Source organism: Manacus vitellinus, unplaced genomic scaffold (assembly GCF_001715985.3).
Source record: "Manacus vitellinus isolate BGI_N305 unplaced genomic scaffold, ASM171598v3 scaffold_30_pilon, whole genome shotgun sequence".
Lineage (NCBI taxonomy): Eukaryota > Metazoa > Chordata > Aves > Passeriformes > Pipridae > Manacus > Manacus vitellinus.
The window spans coordinates 3,687,676-3,707,856 of record NW_021940291.1 but is presented as its reverse complement, the minus strand read 5'-3'; the positions used below and the strand labels follow the sequence as shown (position 1 = coordinate 3,707,856).

Here is a 20,181-nt window from a genome sequence, read left to right as displayed (position 1 = left end):
GGATTTTACAACTTAACTGCAACGCTCTGAGGACACGAGAGGAAGAGTAGCTGCGCTCTCCACTTACCGACTTGCCGTGCAAACTGGGCGCGCTCACGGTGTGTGTCATGTAGCCCACGGCAGGCATGGAGCGCCGGTCCAGGTGAGTGGAGCTCTGCAAGAAGCCACAGCCAGAACTCTTAAGGATTGTGTCAAGTGACAGGTATGTTGCACTCGAGGGAAAACTCAGAACGCACCTCTGCCACAGATTTTCTATTTGAATTCCCAGGGTGCTTAGATCAGGGTAGCATTCATGGGCCAGCCTGAACGGTGGATGATTAGGTAAAACTTAATCATCAACTTATATAATCAACAACTTACATGATCTTTCATACAGAAGTAAAACTTATGAATGAACAAATGCAAATTTAGCACCCTGGGGCAGATCAGCAGATTCTGGCAGTACGAGGTGCTTCAGCAGAACATGCAAAGTGGCTTCCAGCAAATAAAAAAAATTATTCATAAAGTTCCCCCCCCCAGTGTTTCCCAGAAAAAGGCTGGTTGGCTTATGCCCTCCAACAGTAGGCTTGTACTCCACACCGTAACAACTGTGAATGTTCTCTTTTAGCCAGGGAACACTAAGCTACTGACATGACTGACACCTTGTGGCAATGGCTTCCATTAATACCAAGGGGTTTTTTTAATAATCATATTTGATCTGCCCCTCTCTGCTTATAAAATGAAAACCTACTGCATACCCATCCTTTCATCTTTCTCTTAAAGTCAAAATTTATGGCTTTTTTCAAGACAGACTAAATGTCTCGTGATTTACTTTTATTCCTGTCTCTGAACTTCACTGAATGCTGTTTTGTTTTGCCTTCCCCCCTCTTTTCTTTTTTAAGTGTAACTGGATGGAATTTAATAAGCCATTACAGGGAGTGTGGAGTGTCATAGATTTCTGCAGAAGTACAGATTTAAATGTAAAAGGATGCTGTGTGCTTACATATGAAAACATAAGCCTTTTTCTCTAGAAACTTTCACAGAAGTTCCACAGAGAAGTTTTAATTACGAGGAAAACCGTGTTTCCCTATAATGGTAAAGCCAGGATGCCATAAAAAGAGCTTTATTTTATGAGTAAAATTTCTGCAGCTACATTGCACAGGAAGGGAAAAGACTGTTCTACATGCCTTCGTAAGGGATGTAATGCTCCTTCCACTTACACATGGAGAAACCAATGTGTGGTAGAATATAATCAGGCGTTAAAAAAATATTAATTTCCAGTGCTGCACATCACTAGACTATTTAATCCTCTGACAGAATATTATAAACCTATAAATGCTGAAAGACGCCCAACAGCTACACCACATATACACTTGGAAAAAAACCTAAACTGTGCACAAAGCTGCAGCCTGAAGTCACGGTCCTGAATCCACACCGGGTATCTGAATTTAAAAGTCTCTTTCTTTGCAAATACTTTCCCCACCAGAGTCCACGGTTGAGGCCAGAGAATTAGGTGAATACAGAGGCTTTCACCACCAATTATTCCAGTGTAAGAGCTACCAAGACAAGTCAATCCTTCATTGATTCAATCATGAATTTCCCCAAATTCCTTAGGCAAGGAGAGCCATGTGGAGTACCGAATAGGGAAACTTCTGTCACCTCTGGATAAGAGGGTACAACAGTCCCAACAAAAAAACCCACACTGAAATCATGGAGAAGGTTGAAGTTTCAGACCAGTACCATTTGATTTTGGTTAGCCCACTGATAAAGACTCTGCAACGGACCTAAACTATCAAATGCATGAAAAATAACTGGTTTTTTCCATAACTAAAAACTGAATCAGCTGCAAGAGTAACTACAATAGCTAAACACATAGAGAAAGCAGGCATGGCAAACACTTAAAGCTATAAGCATAAATAAATAATCAGGGAAGAGTTCATCCTGCTGAGTTTTATATTCTTGCCTACCTACTCTATATATTAAAATACTACCATTTGTGTATTCTATATATCCAAACATATGCCTTTGAGTTTTTGAATAAAAATATTCCAAACCAATGTGATGTGCCACCAATTTCCCTTTCCTAACCGACAAAAATTAATAAATGTGAAATGATCAGAATGATAAGAGCTTGATGAGAAAATTATTCATTGTATTAACTTTTACAACTTACATGATCTTTCATACACAAGGAAGGATGCAATGAAACATAACTAAATAAATTATCCATGTGTGACGCCACATGAAGAATAGTTTGAAATCAGTTATATGCATACAAACCTTTGCAGCATGATTTCGTATCTTCCTGGGTGATCCAGCAAAAGGAACGTCTACAGTCTGTCTCTCATCAGATGGTTTAACTGTAAGCCTTTCTGCAGGAGTATGTGGTCTCCTTGGGAGAAAGTTTTTTGGAGGTCCAGGTGGAGGAATATCAGATGGAGAGGGTGGAACAGATATTGATCGTGGAACATCTAATGAACTTTTTGACTTACCACGATCAATAAAGTCTGAAGAACTTACATAAAGCGGGGCAGTGGGGCTGCCGTGTTTAAATTGCTGCCTCTGCTGCCACTCATACAGCTGCCAAACAGTTCCATCCTTATTTGCTTTCCTTTCCTCCTGGGACATCTTCAAGTGGCTAACACGATCCTGTGCATATTTGTAGTCACTCGGTAGATTGCGGTTTGGTGGTGGTGAGCTCCCTGAAGGCTGCCTGGTATTCTTTGGCAAAGTGTGATAGTTTTCAGGAAAAGGAGGATTGGGACCCTGACGTGGAAGAGTCTGATCAGAAGTGAGGCTGCAAAGAGAAGGGAAGAAAAGTGTAAATTTTAGCATACATTGATGAGCGGGAGTGACTGATAAAAAAGAATCTCTAATGACATAGGCATAGGAGCTACGAGACATAAAATACAACAGTAATTTTAAAACAATTTACAGAAATATTATCAAAGTAATACTGACAAAATCTACTGCACAAAAATCTTACACTGTATAAATACAAACTTTTAATCTAGTGTCTAACCTAGGATGAACTACTAGAAATAAACTTAAGGGAGGGCAGCATTTCCTTAGACTAAAAAGAAAGTCAAGAACATGAAGAAAGGAATTATTGTTATGTTTAAAGAGTAAATCCATAAATTAAAATAGTCCTTTTCACTGAAAGCCTGTTCACCACTAGGTGGTGCAGTTTACGAAAACAAATGTATGCTCATTACAAAAAATTATCTTGAAGTGCAAGAAGAAATCTCACCAGTCACAGAATATTTCAGATAATTTTTGTTCATATGAATGAAGCAAAAAAAGGCAAGAAACTGCTCAAAGTCCCCAGGTCTGTATGATTTACTTTCACCTAATGCTACTGGTTCTACTGTTTTATCAACACAAGGCTTTTTACAACAAGCCAATGATAAACTGGAATATAAAAAGAGCTGTAATGATCCTGGCTTTAGTACTGCATCCATAATGTACTAAAACTGTAGAAACTAAACATTTTAGCAGGCAAAGAGTTAAGACAGATCTGGCAAAAGCTTTGACAAACTGTAGTTAGCTCCCCCCTACTTTGAAGTCAAAAACTTTCCATAGCCCCATGCATATGAATCTGCCTCTGTCTGATTTCTGATTCTCCAGTCAAACATCTGGGGCTTTTGTACTTGCAGTCATTCGCCCATGGATTCAGAATCTCCAACCAGAAAACCATTCTGCTAGACTTGCTACAGAGCACCATTACAAAAACTAAACAAAACCAACCAAAAAACCACAACTTAAGAAACTCATGAGCGTGTTCACCATTCCACTCAATAGACTCCACTCTGCATGAGAGGGAACCCTCATGGTTTGGAAAATGCAAGAATTCCATATGAAAGAAAGGGCAGGATGGAAAAGAACAGTCTTTCTTCAGCATCCAAGAACAACAGAAGCAGAGGAGAAAGAATTGCTACCAATAACTGCTGCTCAGTAGTTGCTTCTGTCTCCTCTTACTTGCAGGATTTGGCACTGTCAGGCTGTCTTGAAATATGGATGCTCTTGAGAGGATACATAATTCCTCGTCCCAGAAAGCAGAGTAACTGCCCTGCACCGCATGGAGGATTACAAACCTGTAAAAGCCCTGCTCTCTTATACCACAGAACTTTGACGTTACCTCAAATTTCAAGGTTAAAGCAGGCAGGTAGTATGAACAAAGGCAACTCAAAGATCAGCATAAAGTGGTCATGTAACCTCTTTTAATTGCCTAATTCACTGCATCACATGTACTTTGTATGTTTTGTACTTTGCTGCCCATTTTTTTCACAGGAAAATCACATGGTAGAAAGTTGGTAGAAATCCTCTGTTCTCTAGATAGGAATAAGAACTGAGAAAGCTTGGAGTGGATAATGTTTTGAAAGGACATCTGAGGAAAGCATGAAGCTTGGAGAGATCCCTTTGGTGATTTCTCTGCAGAAAAACAGGGAAAGGGGTTTGAACACTCCCATACTCCAACCTAGTGCAGACCTCATGAAGGCATAAGCAAACTGTTGAATGTTGCAAACCATCTGTGTGTGGTTATTTTCTAATTAGACATTAAAGGGTAAAGTATTGAGATCAGGATCAGCTGGAATTAATGGTAGTCAGTGCAGACACCAGGGGTAGCAGCTTTAGGAGCAAAACCAGCCTGAAAACAAAGACTCCATGAGCTTTGTTGGGGGCCAGGGCAATCATGCCTTTCTTCTAGAGAAGAATGAATTTGTCTGGTAGGAGCAGCTGGGAAGAGCTAGATTCATGCAATACTTCAAACAGCTAGACAAAAGAAGAAAGCTGCATGTGCATTACAGAGAAAGTCATAAAGTCATATTCAGACTAAATGCCTACATACAAGCAGGCTGTGTTTTAACAGTATATGAAGTAGGTACAAACCTCAAACTGAGATGACAAGCTTTGAGCTGGTGGCATCTCTATCACACAAGGTTTCAGTCCCTTAGAAATAACTTGCATTATATAAAAATAGGCACTAATTAATTGCTAGAAAAAGAACCATGTCCCAAATGACTCAAATTAGTCCATAATGGATTATGGACGATTGCTTTCTCAGGGATTAAGAGTAAAAATGAGCAAATGCAGCTGTTCTTGAGAATCTCCCTCTCTTGAATGATGAGATATAAAGAACATAAAAAAGAAAGCAGACACTGAAGAGTGAATAAATGGCCCGATGCCATATTATATGATTATTGGCCACAAAAATCATTTGGGGTCTGCAATGGAAACCAACCACACAGAAGATATTGTAAAAAGAGACTATAAATGTTGAAAAGAAAACAAGTACTATTATTAGAAACACTATAGCCATTCATGGAAATGCACAGAAGCTAACAAAGACAAGTAATGTTTCTTCCTTACGCAAATCAGGAAGGAACAGAAAGTTCTGCACAACAAGAAATGTTTTAACGCTGTATTTGGAAGGAAAGAAATGTCTTAACCTGACTGCATTTAGTTGGGGAATATTAAGCTTCACCAGGTTTAAATATTTTTTTAAGTGCAAATAAACTGCTGGAAATAGCAAATACTTCACAATTACGCAGTGACTATGTCTATGCAGGCACTGGAACCAGATCAAAACCTAATAATTTCTGAGCAGCTGCCGTTTGATGGTCCTGACCTTTAAGCACTTAAAACCAAAATCTCCTGAAAGCCTCCTTTCAAACCTTCTTCCAATTCTCAAGATCTCTCTCAAAGGCTAGCATGAACCTTACCAAAGCAGGTATTCCCATCTGCTGAGAACAGAGTGGGATTAGATGACTACACTGAATGTCACTGTAGTGCAGCAGAGAGTTCACTAAGAGACAGCTGAAGTGACAGCTAACATTTACAACTTAGCAAACAGTTCTGAGTGCTTTATAAAAAGGGGAAGCAAAACATCGAGTTGAAAGATATAAAGATCTATATTAAAGGTGCAATTCCTGCAAATAATTCTATGAACAAATGCTGTATTTGCGTGAAGGCTCTAGCTGAAAGAGTTCTTTCTCGTCATAACGAACTTGCTGGCAAGCATTGCATCTGTATACACCTGAGCCAGGACACAGATAAAACTGTACTCATTCTGTGTTCAGAAATTATCCAGGCTTTGGAAGACTCAGAGTTCTTTATTTGTAACATTTCAGCTGGAACAAGAGTCAACACGAAGCATTAATAAATTAAGTGATCCACTAATATTTACTAAAATCAAAATGGAATGTCAATCAAATTATCATCTCTAGCTTGAATTTTATATCCTGTAATCAAAAAGATATTTGACAACTAACATGCAGCTTCTATCTGTCAGTTGCAACAACCTCAGTAGGCTGAGAGAAGGTGCCGCTTAAAGGATCTATCAATCTTCAGGAGGGTAACGTGCAATTTATTCTGCACACAGAAAATATAATGCCATTTGGAGGGAGAGACAAAGGAAACAGGTCAACTGAGCTAAAATAGAACATTTTTAGAGAGAAAGAGAGATGCATATATATATAAATTTAGTTTCACTGAATACTTAGCAGCTCCAGCTGAGGTAGCTGGCTTTATCTAGAAAAAAACCTGGCTCCTGCAATACCACTGTCTTCACACTACACCTGATACATGCCTAAAGTTAATTTACTGGAAAGACTAATTTGGAAGCAAACAATACTTAGCTATCAGTCAAGCCTCTTACTGCCAATACTTCTAATGTAAAACACCAACAGAAGTTTTTCTAAACATTAGCTAACTAGATCAATAGTTTTCTGTATTATTTCAGACAAATACATCTATGTGTGTAATAAGAACTAACTTACCAAGTATCTTTCTTCATTAAAGTCATATTCTTTTGGGAAGCACTGATTATATCCAAGTCAAAAAGATGCAAGTTAATTGACTCTAGAAGTCTAGCAGAATGCTAAATAATATCAAAAAGTAAGAAAGCTTCTTCAAGGGCGATTCCAAAGATAAAAGAGTAGAAGAATGGACTTCCATATAAAATTAGCAAGCCTTAAATTTCTTACTGGCTCTAAAGAGACAAACATTAGCCTCAATAAGCATTAAAAAAATGTTCAAAATGTTTTCCTCCTCCTAAAAACCACATGCCTATGTCTCTTATTTCTGTATATTCTAACTAGATTTTAGCAAATTTATAAAACACTGATTCAGTAGATTAAGCATATTTGAAAAATCCTCACAAGGAGCATCAAGCCCAACTGTCTTTCCTGCCCCTTGAGACAAGGTACCATTCTGAACAAATGCATATATACATCACTTCATTTTTTCAACTGGTACTTAATCCAACTGCACACTTCAAAAGTAAAGCAATTATGGGATTTTCAAACTACAAAAGCATTCCAGTGTGCATTCCTTCTATTGGTGCAAATTATGTAATTTTCAGGGACTGAAAAGGGAAAAGAGAATCCTGGAGACCATGGGAACATCCTAGGACCTCTGCATTAACTAAATGAATATATGGAGACCTTTCAGTATGGGATGCACACACTGTGACTTCGAGTGCAGTGATCTGATATAGAGAAGTGAATGGATGTTTGGAACAGGAACAGAAGGGAGAAGAAAAGCAATCAGCATTCTTTACTTTTAAGTGGAAAACAAACAATTATCTATCATTTATATTGTGCAGTTGTTTATGAATAAGAAGTAACTGAGAGCTGCACTTCACTTTCCGGCTCTTCAAAATTTAAGCAAATTTTAAGAAGTTTTAAGTATCCACAGTGATTAAAAACAGTAAGAAACCCCCAGCACACTAATCTCACTTATTCTGTTTGCAATATTGTGACAACATTAAAGAGATTTGATTAGCCAATCCCATATTGACTTTCCCATGAGATAAACGCCTGAAAACTACCATTCTGCACCGAAGGAGAAAGTAAGTTTTCTTATATATTGTCTCTGTAAAGTATCATTCTGATTTGCACCAAAGATATTACTAACACATATTTTCCTTTAGCTTAAGAAAATGCCAGTTGGCAATCTATTTAAAGATGGACCTATTACTAACCTTTTTGTATCTCCTTTTTGGACTTTTACCCAGTGTTCCACTTGAGCCATGTTACTTTTTCTTTGAAACTGCTTATCTGGATTTGCTCTGGGAACAAACCCTCTTTTATATGAGCCAGTACCATTCTGCTCCACTAGGCCAGCACTCACACTTAATGAACTAGGAAGGGTTCCATTCTTCTCAGCTGGCTGAGGTTGAGCTACTTGGGACCACGATGCCTTCGATGCATTCGTTAAGTCTGGAAATAATGAATCAGCTTCTGTTAACACATGCTTGGCCTTTCCCTTTTTAGTTTCCAGAGTTCCTTTTCTGTGAATATAAGGCTCCTCCTCCTCCTTTTCTCTTCTTATCTCTTCGCGCTTATCATATCCAAGCATTTCAGCTGATTTTGGATAACTTTCTTTTGTATCTGTAATCTCTCCCTTCACACACCCTTTACTGGCATCCACATGATTGACTTGGGGAACAGCTTGCTGATCCACTTTTTCAGTTTCTCTGAAAAGAAAATACATGTCAGTAATGAACACTGTGTAATTGTGAAAAGTTGATGTGGTCTCATTACTTTTTCAGAAAGAATACTCACATAAGTATTCTGCAGGCTGTGATATAACTGACATGTTAAGATAGATATGTTCACCAAACTCAGTTGTTATCCCAGTTAGACAAAAGTTACCTTTACAGTGTTGTCAAGGAGGCAGAAATTACTTATTGGCGTCGGTAAAAATGACTGAAAATATTAATTTTGTCAAAAGAAGTGTTCAACTTGTGTAATATTATGTACAAAAAGATATAAAAGAGAAAGTCTTCCTATCCTAGGAAATGCTGAAAGCCAAAAAAAACAAAACCAAACTGCCAACTGCTCAGTGCAAAGTAAAAAAAAGTCTCTTTGTATCTTCGTAGATGCTTTAAGGACTAGTCATTTCTGGCCAAGAGAACAGAGCAATATCTACATTTGAGTCAATACTATTGTCCAGGGAATTTCTATAGGAGGGCTATTTCTGAAACAAACAAACAAAAAAACAAAGTTAAAAATGTCCATTGCTCCTAACACATGCTGCAGCGCACACTAGTTTACTTATTTACCTTACTGCCTAAATATTTCAAAAAGTCCACACTAGAAATCTTGATACTAAACTTCGAACATGCTATAAAATGTCTAAGGATCCTAAAAGTTTCATGTGGCTTTTGACACACAGCATACTTAATTTGCAATTTTCTTCATCTCCTTATAGCAATAACCTTCTTGACAACATTTTCTTCTCTCACAATTCAATGGGATATCATTGATCTCAGAGTAGCACCTCATCTTTGAAATTAAGTTCAGATTCTTTATGGAAGGTAAATTCTGAGTAACACAATTGTTTTCTCTTCAGTCTACTTAGAAATGAATAGTCTACGTAGGAGGAAGGACACTGGATCAATACTTCTAATGTGCCCAATTCCCCAGTGTTTCTTTTAATTATTCCTTATAAAGATGATAAAGAAAAATCCAGGTACCAGGTTATATGTTACTTGAAATTTAAATGAAATCCTGAAAGTCTTAATATAGGATGCAAAGCTCTGGAAGAGATGTTGATCCTTTGCTTACATATGACTGGCCAAAAGAAAGCAGTAGTGCAAGATACTCTGAGAAACTGCACGTGACATTTTAATCCTCACAGCCCCAGTGGTTAAAAGCAGGGTTGTCTCACAGTACAGTCTTCTTTCACATGCAGTTGTAGGGAAAGAAACACATTCCAAAGCCAAAACATCAAGAAAGCTACATCAATTTTAAGAAAAGGAAAAACCTGAAAATACATTTTGGCACAGCTGAATTTGTTCATAATTAGTTCATAACTGCATAAATTAGTTATTATTATAAATTAATATCAATTAACTCTCTGCACTTATGAGTTACCCATCTTTAACGTCCTTTCCCCCCTTAACAGCACTTTAATCCTAGTTCTAAATGCTCATTTGAAACAAGTCATTAGACTTCTGTCTTTCCTCTTTTACTTATCTCTCCTAAAGCATGTCAATTGGTTCTCACAGGTGTAGGAATCTGCTCACAGAAACTGTAACTTTTTAATTGCAATTCCTTAAAATATTATATATATATATATATATATAAAAAGTAATCCATGTCATTAAATGTAAGCACACAATTTGATGTACACATGAATACTGAACACCAGGTTTTCCTAATTAATATCAGTGAACTGATTTGCAACAGAATGTGAATGAAAAATAATTATTTTTTTAAAATGGGAACGAGTTTCATCCACATATTTACAAACGACACTCTCGGAAATCACCGTGATTTCCAAGACATAAATCAAACGTGATTTATATAACACATATTTAATTTAAAAAGCCAACAGCTTCTGTATGGAACTTGCCTCTTCAGTGAAGAGCGTGTTTGCATAAGAGCAGCTTGGTTCATAGCCCGGATCCAGCCATTCATATCCTCCTGGGTATCAGCACTGAAGTAGTATGTCCTCATCCCTGAATGCTCTGCCTGAGAGCCAATAACAGAATTCTTATTATAAATATATGCCCGCATACCTGTATGAACAGCCTGGGAGGAGAAAAAAAAAAAAAAAAGAAATAAAAATCAGAACAGCTCTTTCATTTTTTCCCCCCCACTAAAAAATTTACTGAAAAAAAAACCCTTCCGGATTCTGACTGCTGATTGAATCTTGGGTAAATTATCACACTGCCAAAATGGGCTGTAGTGCAGTGAACTCAGATGGCAGTTCAATTTTCACTGAAATTCCTCTGCCTCATTCTAGAACTATTAAGCTAAAAGTACAGTGCTTCTGTTTTTCATAGTAGGAAATTTCAGCTTTTCATTTTCTTTTAATTGATGCATTTCATTTGTAATAAATATTATACTAAAAAAATCTAAGAAATCCTCGATGAGACATGTATAAGCAAGTCAATTTTCCCAGCTCATTTAATAAAGCAATTTATGCAGACAAAACACAGACAAAATTTCAAGCAATTAAACTGCTTATTTAAGAATTGATTATAATGCCTGTTAAGATCTTTTGGTTACAGCGTGCACTTGAACATATATTAGCTGCAAAATCACAAGACTTACTGATAAAGTTAGTAATCCTGATGGAACTATCACAGCACATAATATACTGACAAGTATCTTTGCACACCAAAATACTCCATGAAATTCCACTGCAAACTAGAGGTATTTCACAATTCCTCCATAAATTTGTTCAATATTCAAATGTATTCAACATGGAATGTCTTCATAACTCCAGGCTAGTTGAATTTAATAAAATCTCACCCACATTTGTATAAGTGATAGTATAGATATTACTAAGTCATACCAGTCCTGAAACACTTACTATATTTCCTCAAAGTTATTTTACAGATGTGCTTCAGATTAGTAGGGAGAGATTCATCTCCTTACTTTCCAAAAAAACTAAAGATAGTATACACTGCTTCAAAGCTCTTTTATGATATTAAAATGAAATTAGTAATTTAAATTCCATTTTATAAAACTAAATCTGCTATCACGCACAAAAACTAATAGCATGAAACGCTGCTGAGACAGGGTTTTTTTAAAAAGAAAAAAATTATATCAACGTTTTAATTTGGCCACATCTTCTTTTAGAGGTTAAATGTATTTTGCAAACCTTCCCTAAATAATTGGTCTCTTTATATTGATGAAAACTTCTTCCCATCATTATTCCAAATTAAATAAAAAACCACTCTACAATCATAGATGGCTTCAGAAACACAACAACAGTTTTGAACAAAACCCAGGCTATTTAATCCAGTGCAGCCCTCCCTAAACATTATAATTTCAGTTGTTTACCCTAAATTTCCAAAATTACCATACTCTTAGAGACTTGTATTAACAATTTCAAAGAGCAAAATACGTGCTTGCTAATAGAGTGCTTTCAAATTCTGTGGAAAATTTCCCCCCTTTCTATTGCAGCCTGTTCTCCCAAACATGTGAAAGGTGGCCTTTCCCTTCTGCACCCCAAGCAAGGAAGCCTGAGTTTGCTTTGAAAACTGGAGACAAGCAGAACAGTCAGCTACAAAAAGAAGGAGCAGAAGAAGGAAGAGGAAGAAAAGGTTGCATAAAGAAGTCCAAGACTCTCTTCTGCCCGAAAGAGTCTCTGCTTCCCAACAGCACTGGCCAGTAAGGGAATACAAGGTGATTTCTCCTCCATTCCCACAATTAGCTACCTACCTTAATACAGGAAAACAGGACCTCCACACATTAAATAGTAGCTCTGATCAATCACATATTTAAGAATCGAAAGACTTTGTTCATGTTTGCCTGGTTCAGTTCTTTGGGTTTTCTTTGTTGTTACTGAGGGTTGTCTTTTTTTTTTTTTTTGCCATTTTGACTGCACTAAAATGCTCAAAGCAAATATGATATGAATATTAATTCATTTCAATTTATGTTTAGTGTCCAGTGTATGAAGAGACAAAAACTAGCAGCTTCAGATATAAAGGAAAATGGTGATTTTAATGTGAGACTTTAGGACTACATTGCTCCTTCAGAGATCACGTTGAGCCCATAGAAGGTGTCAAAATTCAGAAGTGAAGTGACTCCTGCAGAAAACCAGACTACATATGCCCCACTGCAGATGGTGCAGTAGGACCCAACCATTCACTGGTTATACACCTGCTTATAAGAAACAAAAGCTTGGGTAACTATCAGCAGCAACTGTGTAGCACATCAAGAAATGGATTTAACAGCTATCTTAACTGACCTGTACATCCCAATCAGCATAACCCACCTGCACTTCAGGTTCTCTTTCAGCTGTGCATGCTGAACACAGCTGAAAGCACTGCCTAAGAGGCTCTAGGTGAAAACGGTATAAAAATGCAAACTGTGTTGCACCATTCTCCCTTGAGACTGGAGCTATCACAGCCATAAACATTCACAGCTTCAGAAGGGATAATAGAGATGGTGTGCAATAATCAACAAACACAACATTCTGAAGTTTGTAATATAAAACACTGGTTAAAGGAAAATTTAAATTTATTTCAGTTATTTATTAGTAGCATATCTTATATGCAAGAAAGCACTTTGTGCCAATGGCCTGTAGCTGTAACTGCTAGCAGACAGAAGCCAGCAGGCTTTTTGGTTTGGGTTTTTTTTTTTTAAAGCAAAAGCCATTAGGATGACTACAGCATACTAAAAAGCCTAAAACACAGCACATGCGCACATGTATGCCACACACACAACAGGGAAAAAATAATATTGGTACCTATTCATGCATTCAGATGCCTTAATGTAGATACACTGAGAAGAAAAGCAGTCTCTCTCCCATAGTGCACAGTAGGAGAAATGGACAGTAAACCCCAAGAGCACATCAACAGGACAAGACAAGGACAAAAAGTTAAACAAGTTAAAATCAGTAAAAGATTCATGTTTCCAAGACAATACTTAACAAAAGACTATACTAAAAGTAACTAATGCCTACAGCAGTTATGTTCACGTCCACTTGTTCAAAATTCCTAGGAGAGAATAAGCCACCATTCATAGGACAAATGGATGGGGAAGGGAATAGTTTTCTAATAACTGTAAACTTTCAAAATAAGTTCTCTCAATAAGCTATAATGTACACTTTGATATTTATGAACCATTTATGAGTAAAAATTGAAATAATACTCCGACCCTTCACTACGAACTCAACAACAGCACACTACAATCTAACTCGTCTTTCACCCTCAAATAATATCGAGCTTTTTAAGGACTTGTAGAAACTTGAACACTCCCCTCTTCCAGATTTTAAAATAGCACCCCTCAAATCTATAGGCCTTGGTATTTCTTCACCTGACTCCCCACACTAGGAGAAGTTCTATAAGCAATATGGGAGCCTAAGGAAGCAACACTGATTCAGAGAACATAAAGGAACAAACTGTGTCAATTTTCTTTTTTTTTTTTTTTTAGGAAAATCACTGAGATCAAGGAAATAGATATGAAGTTTGCTCTGGTCCCAGCAGGTCTAAGCAATGAACAAATACTTCCATTAGTAAGACCTAGAGTGTCAATAATAAAGAGATGGGTTTTTTTAAATCCAAGCTGCAGTAGCCTCCTTTGGAAGTAATGATTTGGCCTGGCTTCCAAGGCTCTGAATGTTCTCATGCTGAAAAGGTGAACCTCTGAAAAAATGTTAAAAGTAGTATCGAAATAAAAAGTTGTAACATGTGTCTCCAACGCTACTTCCTACCTCGTACAGGAACACCAGAACATTCTTCACTGACTTTATCTGGTATCAAGATATGCACCTAAATACAAATATATACTTGCATACACTGTCTTTGTATGAAGTTTTCTTGTTTTCTTTACAGCTAACTCTGGTAGGCCTTCCAAATTTCTCAATTTTTAATACTGTCAGATTCATATAAATATGTTTACTTTCAGTAGTCTCTCTTATATTTTAACACATATAGATCAATTAAAAATAATTTTCATTATTGAGGACAAGGCTTCTAAAGAGACTGTGATGACATGAACGTTCATAAACTAATACTATCCATGTTTAAAACTGACCTATTACTAAAACATACAGTCAATTCTCAGTTAATCACAAGGAGTATTTCCAGCTATATATTAATGTTATGTAAGCCTTTTCACATTATAAATCTAAACACTGGATTTGTGCTCACTTACATTCATATCAACAAAAAAATTACTGTACTTTAAAATACAGCAATTAGATTAATTAAATATCTTTAGGACATTAGCTACCAACTAAATATGCAGTAAGAACCCTGAGTTCTAAGCTGTCATATAGCTTAGTGACAGTAGCTTACAGCTAGTCACAGCACTTGGCTTGGGCCAAATAAACAATGTGAAAAAACTGTGAAGACAGAGACTTAAAAGCAGAGTTTCTAAACAAAACAATTTAACACACATACTGCTACACTTCAAAGTAGGGGTCTGATTGCATTTGAAAAGCCTGTACCCAGTTCTGCAGGCCTATGATTGTTAAACACCCAAAGAGACACAAGAGCTTAAAGCTGGGCCTCAGGAGGTGATGAATGGAAAAGGATTTTGAGAACTCCTGCGGTGCACATTTTAAATTATCAGGGTTTAACATACATGCCCTACTGAGCATGTATTTTACAAACCTCCAATCCAAATCATGTGCAAAAAGCATCCATGTATTTGCTGCGTGAATTTCCTTCCTCTAGTTTTGCAAACAAACATGTTGATTTTTTTTCTGCAGTTTTACTGTTTCCCTTGCTTCAAAACCCACTGCCACTTAAAACAGCCACTTAAAATGGGAGCCAATACCTCCACTGTAACAGAAGATTTACAACAACCTGAATAAAGGACAAGACAAATGTAAAAAGTGACATGGCACATTCTCCCACTCATTCAGGTCTTAAATGCAAAAAAGTCTTATCTTTATTTTGGGCTTAATCTGCTTGTGTGTTCTATTCCTGGCTGCACTACGCTGCGAGACAGAATGTCCGTCTACGCTCTGGATATCGAAGGGTACTGAGGAGATTAGATAAAGGTAATGGCTGGTGAGTGATGGAATGCCAGGACGGTCGTGCTCCTGCTGCTGTGCGCCCACAGCCAACTCAGTGTCCACGGAACGTCAGTGTTGGACAGGGTCCATACAAACAGGAATCTTACAAAATCCTCCTACTGGCCTTCGAGTTCGTTCTGAATTAAATAAAACCCCAGCATCAAGCCTGCAGTCAATCATCAAACACCTAAAGCAGAGTTAAAATTGGGCCGATAAACTAATACATGAAATGTTGAGGGGTTTTTTATAGAGATTCCTAGCATAAACTTTCCTTTGCTATCAACACCCTATTTCTATCTATATCAACCTTTTAATAACAAGCCTGTGTTGAAAGTCTCAGGTTACAGGCTCATGCTGATTTTCAGAAAAAGACTCAGATTAAAGACCTGGTAGAGCTCATACAGGTATGATATCCTAAAAGGAACAGTCTGTATTTGCTTCTGAAAATGTTTAACCATGATCACACACCATGGATTCTGCTCCATGGGAAAGGAGAGCCACAACCTGGGCAGTGGTGACTGAAGAGCGTGTGTGTAAACACTGTTTCAATAAAATAAAAAGCAGGGAAGCCTGGAAGAGTATATTGAGTTCTTCTCTTTCAGTATACATTTCTTGCTAGGAAAAGGCTCTAGAAGAGGAAGGCTTTATGAATCACACTCAGAAAATAGTGGAGTGGAATGTTTCTCTTAAACAAAGGTTCCTTTGTAGCATATCCTGCTATCTCATGCTCAGTGCATTTGAAAAAGTACAATAAATATTTCCACAAAGTGCACTCAGTGTTTTTAAACATATTTCCCAAGTTAATATTTGTTTAATAAATTTCAAACCATTATCCACTTGAACACAGAACCGAAAGTAATAAGAGGCAGTCTCAATTTTAAAACACCCCCAAAAAATTAAAATGCAAGGGAAAATATAGTCTGAGCAGATGTTCTTCATAATTTCAGCACAGAAAATATTTAAACAGAGAGTTTCCTTCTAGATCTCCTAAAGTATGCCTGATCAAAACCTGGTTTGTAAATTATTTTTTTAAAGTACATAGCTCATTTGCTTGACAGAAAAACCAGTTCTGCTCCAAATATTGGTAGACTTTAAATCTGCCACAGGCACATAAGTTTTCAAACTTTGCCTCAGTGGTGTAGCTCAGACAGTCACTTAGAGTCAGGTTTTTACACTGCCGAGAAGAAATATATGGTTTATTTCATATTTGTGGGCTTTTATAATGAAGACTAGAAGTGTAAATTATACAATTACATTTTTTTAGAAAAAGAAAAATACACAAAACCAACTTCAGACTATATCAAATAAGAGTACTTTTTCCTTTTAAAAGTCCATGCCACTTAGGATGTCTGTAGCTTCCTCCCAAAAAAGGAGAGAAAAATTGGTTACTCTTTTTCCCTTTGAAATCAGGAAAAGAAACACCAAGAGCTACAGTATTGTCATTTTCCAACTGTGAGAACTAAGCTATTTCTTTTATTTATAAAAAACCACAACAAAGCCAAACAGACATCAGTCTATTATGAGATCAAGTACTCTATAAATAAGAAAATCTTTCTTTCAATTTGTAGACAGTACTGGAACAACTTATTGATACTAATTTCTGATTTTAGAAACAGGATCTTTACTCACAGACACTTCATTAAGCTCTAAAGACACTTACAAAGTAACAGACATGAATGTCAATTCATAAGCAACAAAAAAGTGCTATGTCACATTTTGACAGGCAGCCAATAAACCTGTCTACTTTTAAAAAATAATAATAAACAGATTAGGAAAACAGATGATGTTTCTGTTTACAGAAGCAGCATTTCTAATGCAAATAAACTATGATTGGTTAATAAGGCTTGTAAACTGTACCTTAAAAGAAAACTTGCGATTTATACGATCTTCAGGTCCAACTGGAGATATGACATAACTAGGCAAGGGTATGCTCCCCAGAACAGATTCTTCTCTGCTGTCTGTTGAAGGAAAAAAAATAGAATTTAATTCCCTGCACTATTCAGTGGGCTAACAACACATTCTCCTTTATGGGCACACAGACAACAGTCGTTCAGTAGAAAGAAGAGTGGTTCAGACTGGATATAAGGAAAATAATTTTCCCCATGAGGACAGAGCAGCAAGGGAACAGGCCAACCAGGATGGCTGTGCTATCTCCATCCTTGGAGGTTTTCAAGGTCTGACTAGATTAAGCCCTGAGCAACCTGGGCTGACTCCTTTCCCGACCCTGCTTTCACCAGGCAGTAGGACAAAAGACCCTTCTGACCCGAACTCACTTGTGACTCAACACTAAAACTACACACAGAAAAATGTTTTATTTTTAAAGAAACAAGATTGAATTTTTTTTTTAAATCAGTTTGGTTTTTTATTGAGGTTTGTTCTTTTCTTGGGGGGTGAGTGGGTGGATGTTGGTTTTTTAGGTTCAGCCAGAAGACTACACTTCAAGAATAAAGCTTATTGTGCCAAATGAACTGTGACAGGTTGCATGACATGACGGACCTTCCATTTAGCATTGTTCATCTAGGCTAATTGCTATAATTAGGAAACCTCTATTACTGCTGGCTCTAAGTGATCATCAGTAAAAATGCAGTGCCTAGGAATATGAATTCCAAGTTTCATGTTCTGTAATCCTTTCAATCTTCAAAAGCAATATTCAAAACTTGAAAATAGCCTTATGTAATACCATTATTCCTAATTTGGCCTAAGATCACATCTAACCTTTTTTTGGTAGATTACTGGATTCAGAAGTTCTCACTCTTACATTGTCCCCTGGATTAAAGCTGAATCAGTACCCTGATCTGGCCATAGAAAGTTCTCAAAAAACTCAGATCTCCAAGTGCAAGCAGGTAGGTAACACAATACAGACCAGACATGGGATAAATCTTATTTATTGCAGTCAAGTGTTCTGCAATGTAAACCTTGGCATATATCAAAGATAAGTTTTAAGACAAAATATCATACAGTATCTCCTGCTTCCCCTACTCTAGCCCCAAATTAGCTGCGCACTACAAATGTACAGACAAACACCTCTTTCTCTATTCATCTTCTCAGAATACCTAACTATAGCTGAACAGCTCAATTAGTTCATTAATTTAGTGTGATTTGTACAGGAGAACTGTTACAGACTAACTCAAAACAGCGAGTATCTACTCACCTTTGTAGTAAAACAAACAATAATCAGCAAGCACAAACCATCGCCTTTTCCATAATCGCATTCCAGAGCTATCCTGAAATGCAAGAAATGCAACACACTTTTCATTTAATGGAAGTTAAAAGCTTATCATACAATGCTGATCCAGTGAGTAGTTTATCAGAAGTTTACCTAAATATGATTAATACTTGCAAAACAAGTGCTTTCTATTTTAGCAAAACATTATGTACTAAGAAAGATAAGAGGCAAAACATCCAGCTATAAAATAATGAGGGCAGAATATTCCAACTGCTAATTTTCATTAAGTAATTAGACTTGCATCCCTAACAGCATTCAGATTAACTTTATACACAACCAATGCATATTTAATCTACACAGATTTATCTGCAATAAAGAAACAAAATATACTTCCGGATGGCACAGACTCCAACAAAAATTGCCTGTAGACCAACACAAAAATCACTACACAGTTGTGAAGTATGACATCAGATTTCAGGTAATGATATCCTATAATTCTACAGTCAATCTCCATATGTTACCCATGCCTAAAACATAATTTAATAAAATATTCCTTAGGAAATAAAACAGGGTGCATAACGTGCAAATTTTAATGAAGTATAATATAATATGCCAGTGGAGATCCATATATATCTATCTCTATCCATATATATATATATCTCACCTTGTCAAAATGAGTAATATTTGCATTGAAATTAATTTTAGAAGCTTGTGAAATTGCCAGACTGTAACCTGAGGAAGTACAACTTATTCAGCTCAGGTAGGCTTTGATAAGACCAGCAGCATAGAAAGTATCTTCAGGCTTTAAGAGTTAATAAGTAGAGGGAAGGGGACAGAAGGAAACAGGATATACAACATTGCTCCAGCTATTGCTCTCCTCCTTTCTGCAGTCAAATTAAGTATGCAGGGACTTTTTTCCCTTCCCATTTTCACGCTACTATGTTGTCAACACACACTGTGTCCAAGTTCTGATTCTGTCCTGAAAACTAATGGACTTGGGCAGTAAATGTCAACAGAGCTGAGACCAGAACACAGCAGAATTACAGCTCTCCAAGCAGGAGGAAGTGAACGGCTGTCAGCAAATTTCACTTCGCTCTACACATAGAATCATAACTGTAAGCCTGAGATTTCAGCCTTCTCCTACTCATCCCTAAACTTTCCTACTGGATCTCTGGTGATAATCTGGTGGACGCCGACTGCCAAATTAGAAGCAGGGAAGTATTCTCATACAACAAACAGCTTTATTTACTTATTGCACTCAAGGATGTGCTTCTGTCAGGCTTAAGAGTTCAAGATGTTGCAGCTGTAGAAGTCTGTTCACTGATGAAATTCTATAATCCAGCCTTTGCTGGATACTGTTCTTGGTGACAGCAATGTCTGATGAATGGGTCCCTGTTTCCCATAATTTTCTCCCTCCTGCTTTTGGAGAACAAAAGGTATGTGGGTTGGAATTAAGCCTTGATGGGGGTAGAATGGCATAAACAAGCAGATGGAATAAGGTCTTCACAGCCAGTGTTGTTCTGAGGGAGATCAAGATCATCATGGCA

General features: G+C 37.0%; 1 protein-coding gene across 1 annotated transcript in view; it reads right to left on the bottom strand.

The window, feature by feature from the left end:
• PLEKHA7 (pleckstrin homology domain containing A7) overlaps positions 1 to 20,181 on the bottom strand; it is a 127,016-nt gene that overhangs the window by 28,901 nt on the left and 77,934 nt on the right. The window contains exons 5-10 of the mRNA XM_018076097.2: positions 18,620 to 18,692; positions 17,326 to 17,426; positions 10,342 to 10,520; positions 7,964 to 8,458; positions 2,260 to 2,776; positions 68 to 154 (exon numbers count right to left, since the gene is read on the bottom strand). Of these exons, the coding sequence (XP_017931586.1) occupies positions 68 to 154; positions 2,260 to 2,776; positions 7,964 to 8,458; positions 10,342 to 10,520; positions 17,326 to 17,426; positions 18,620 to 18,692 (1,452 nt within the window). The remainder of the gene's footprint in view (positions 1 to 67; positions 155 to 2,259; positions 2,777 to 7,963; positions 8,459 to 10,341; positions 10,521 to 17,325; positions 17,427 to 18,619; positions 18,693 to 20,181) is intronic.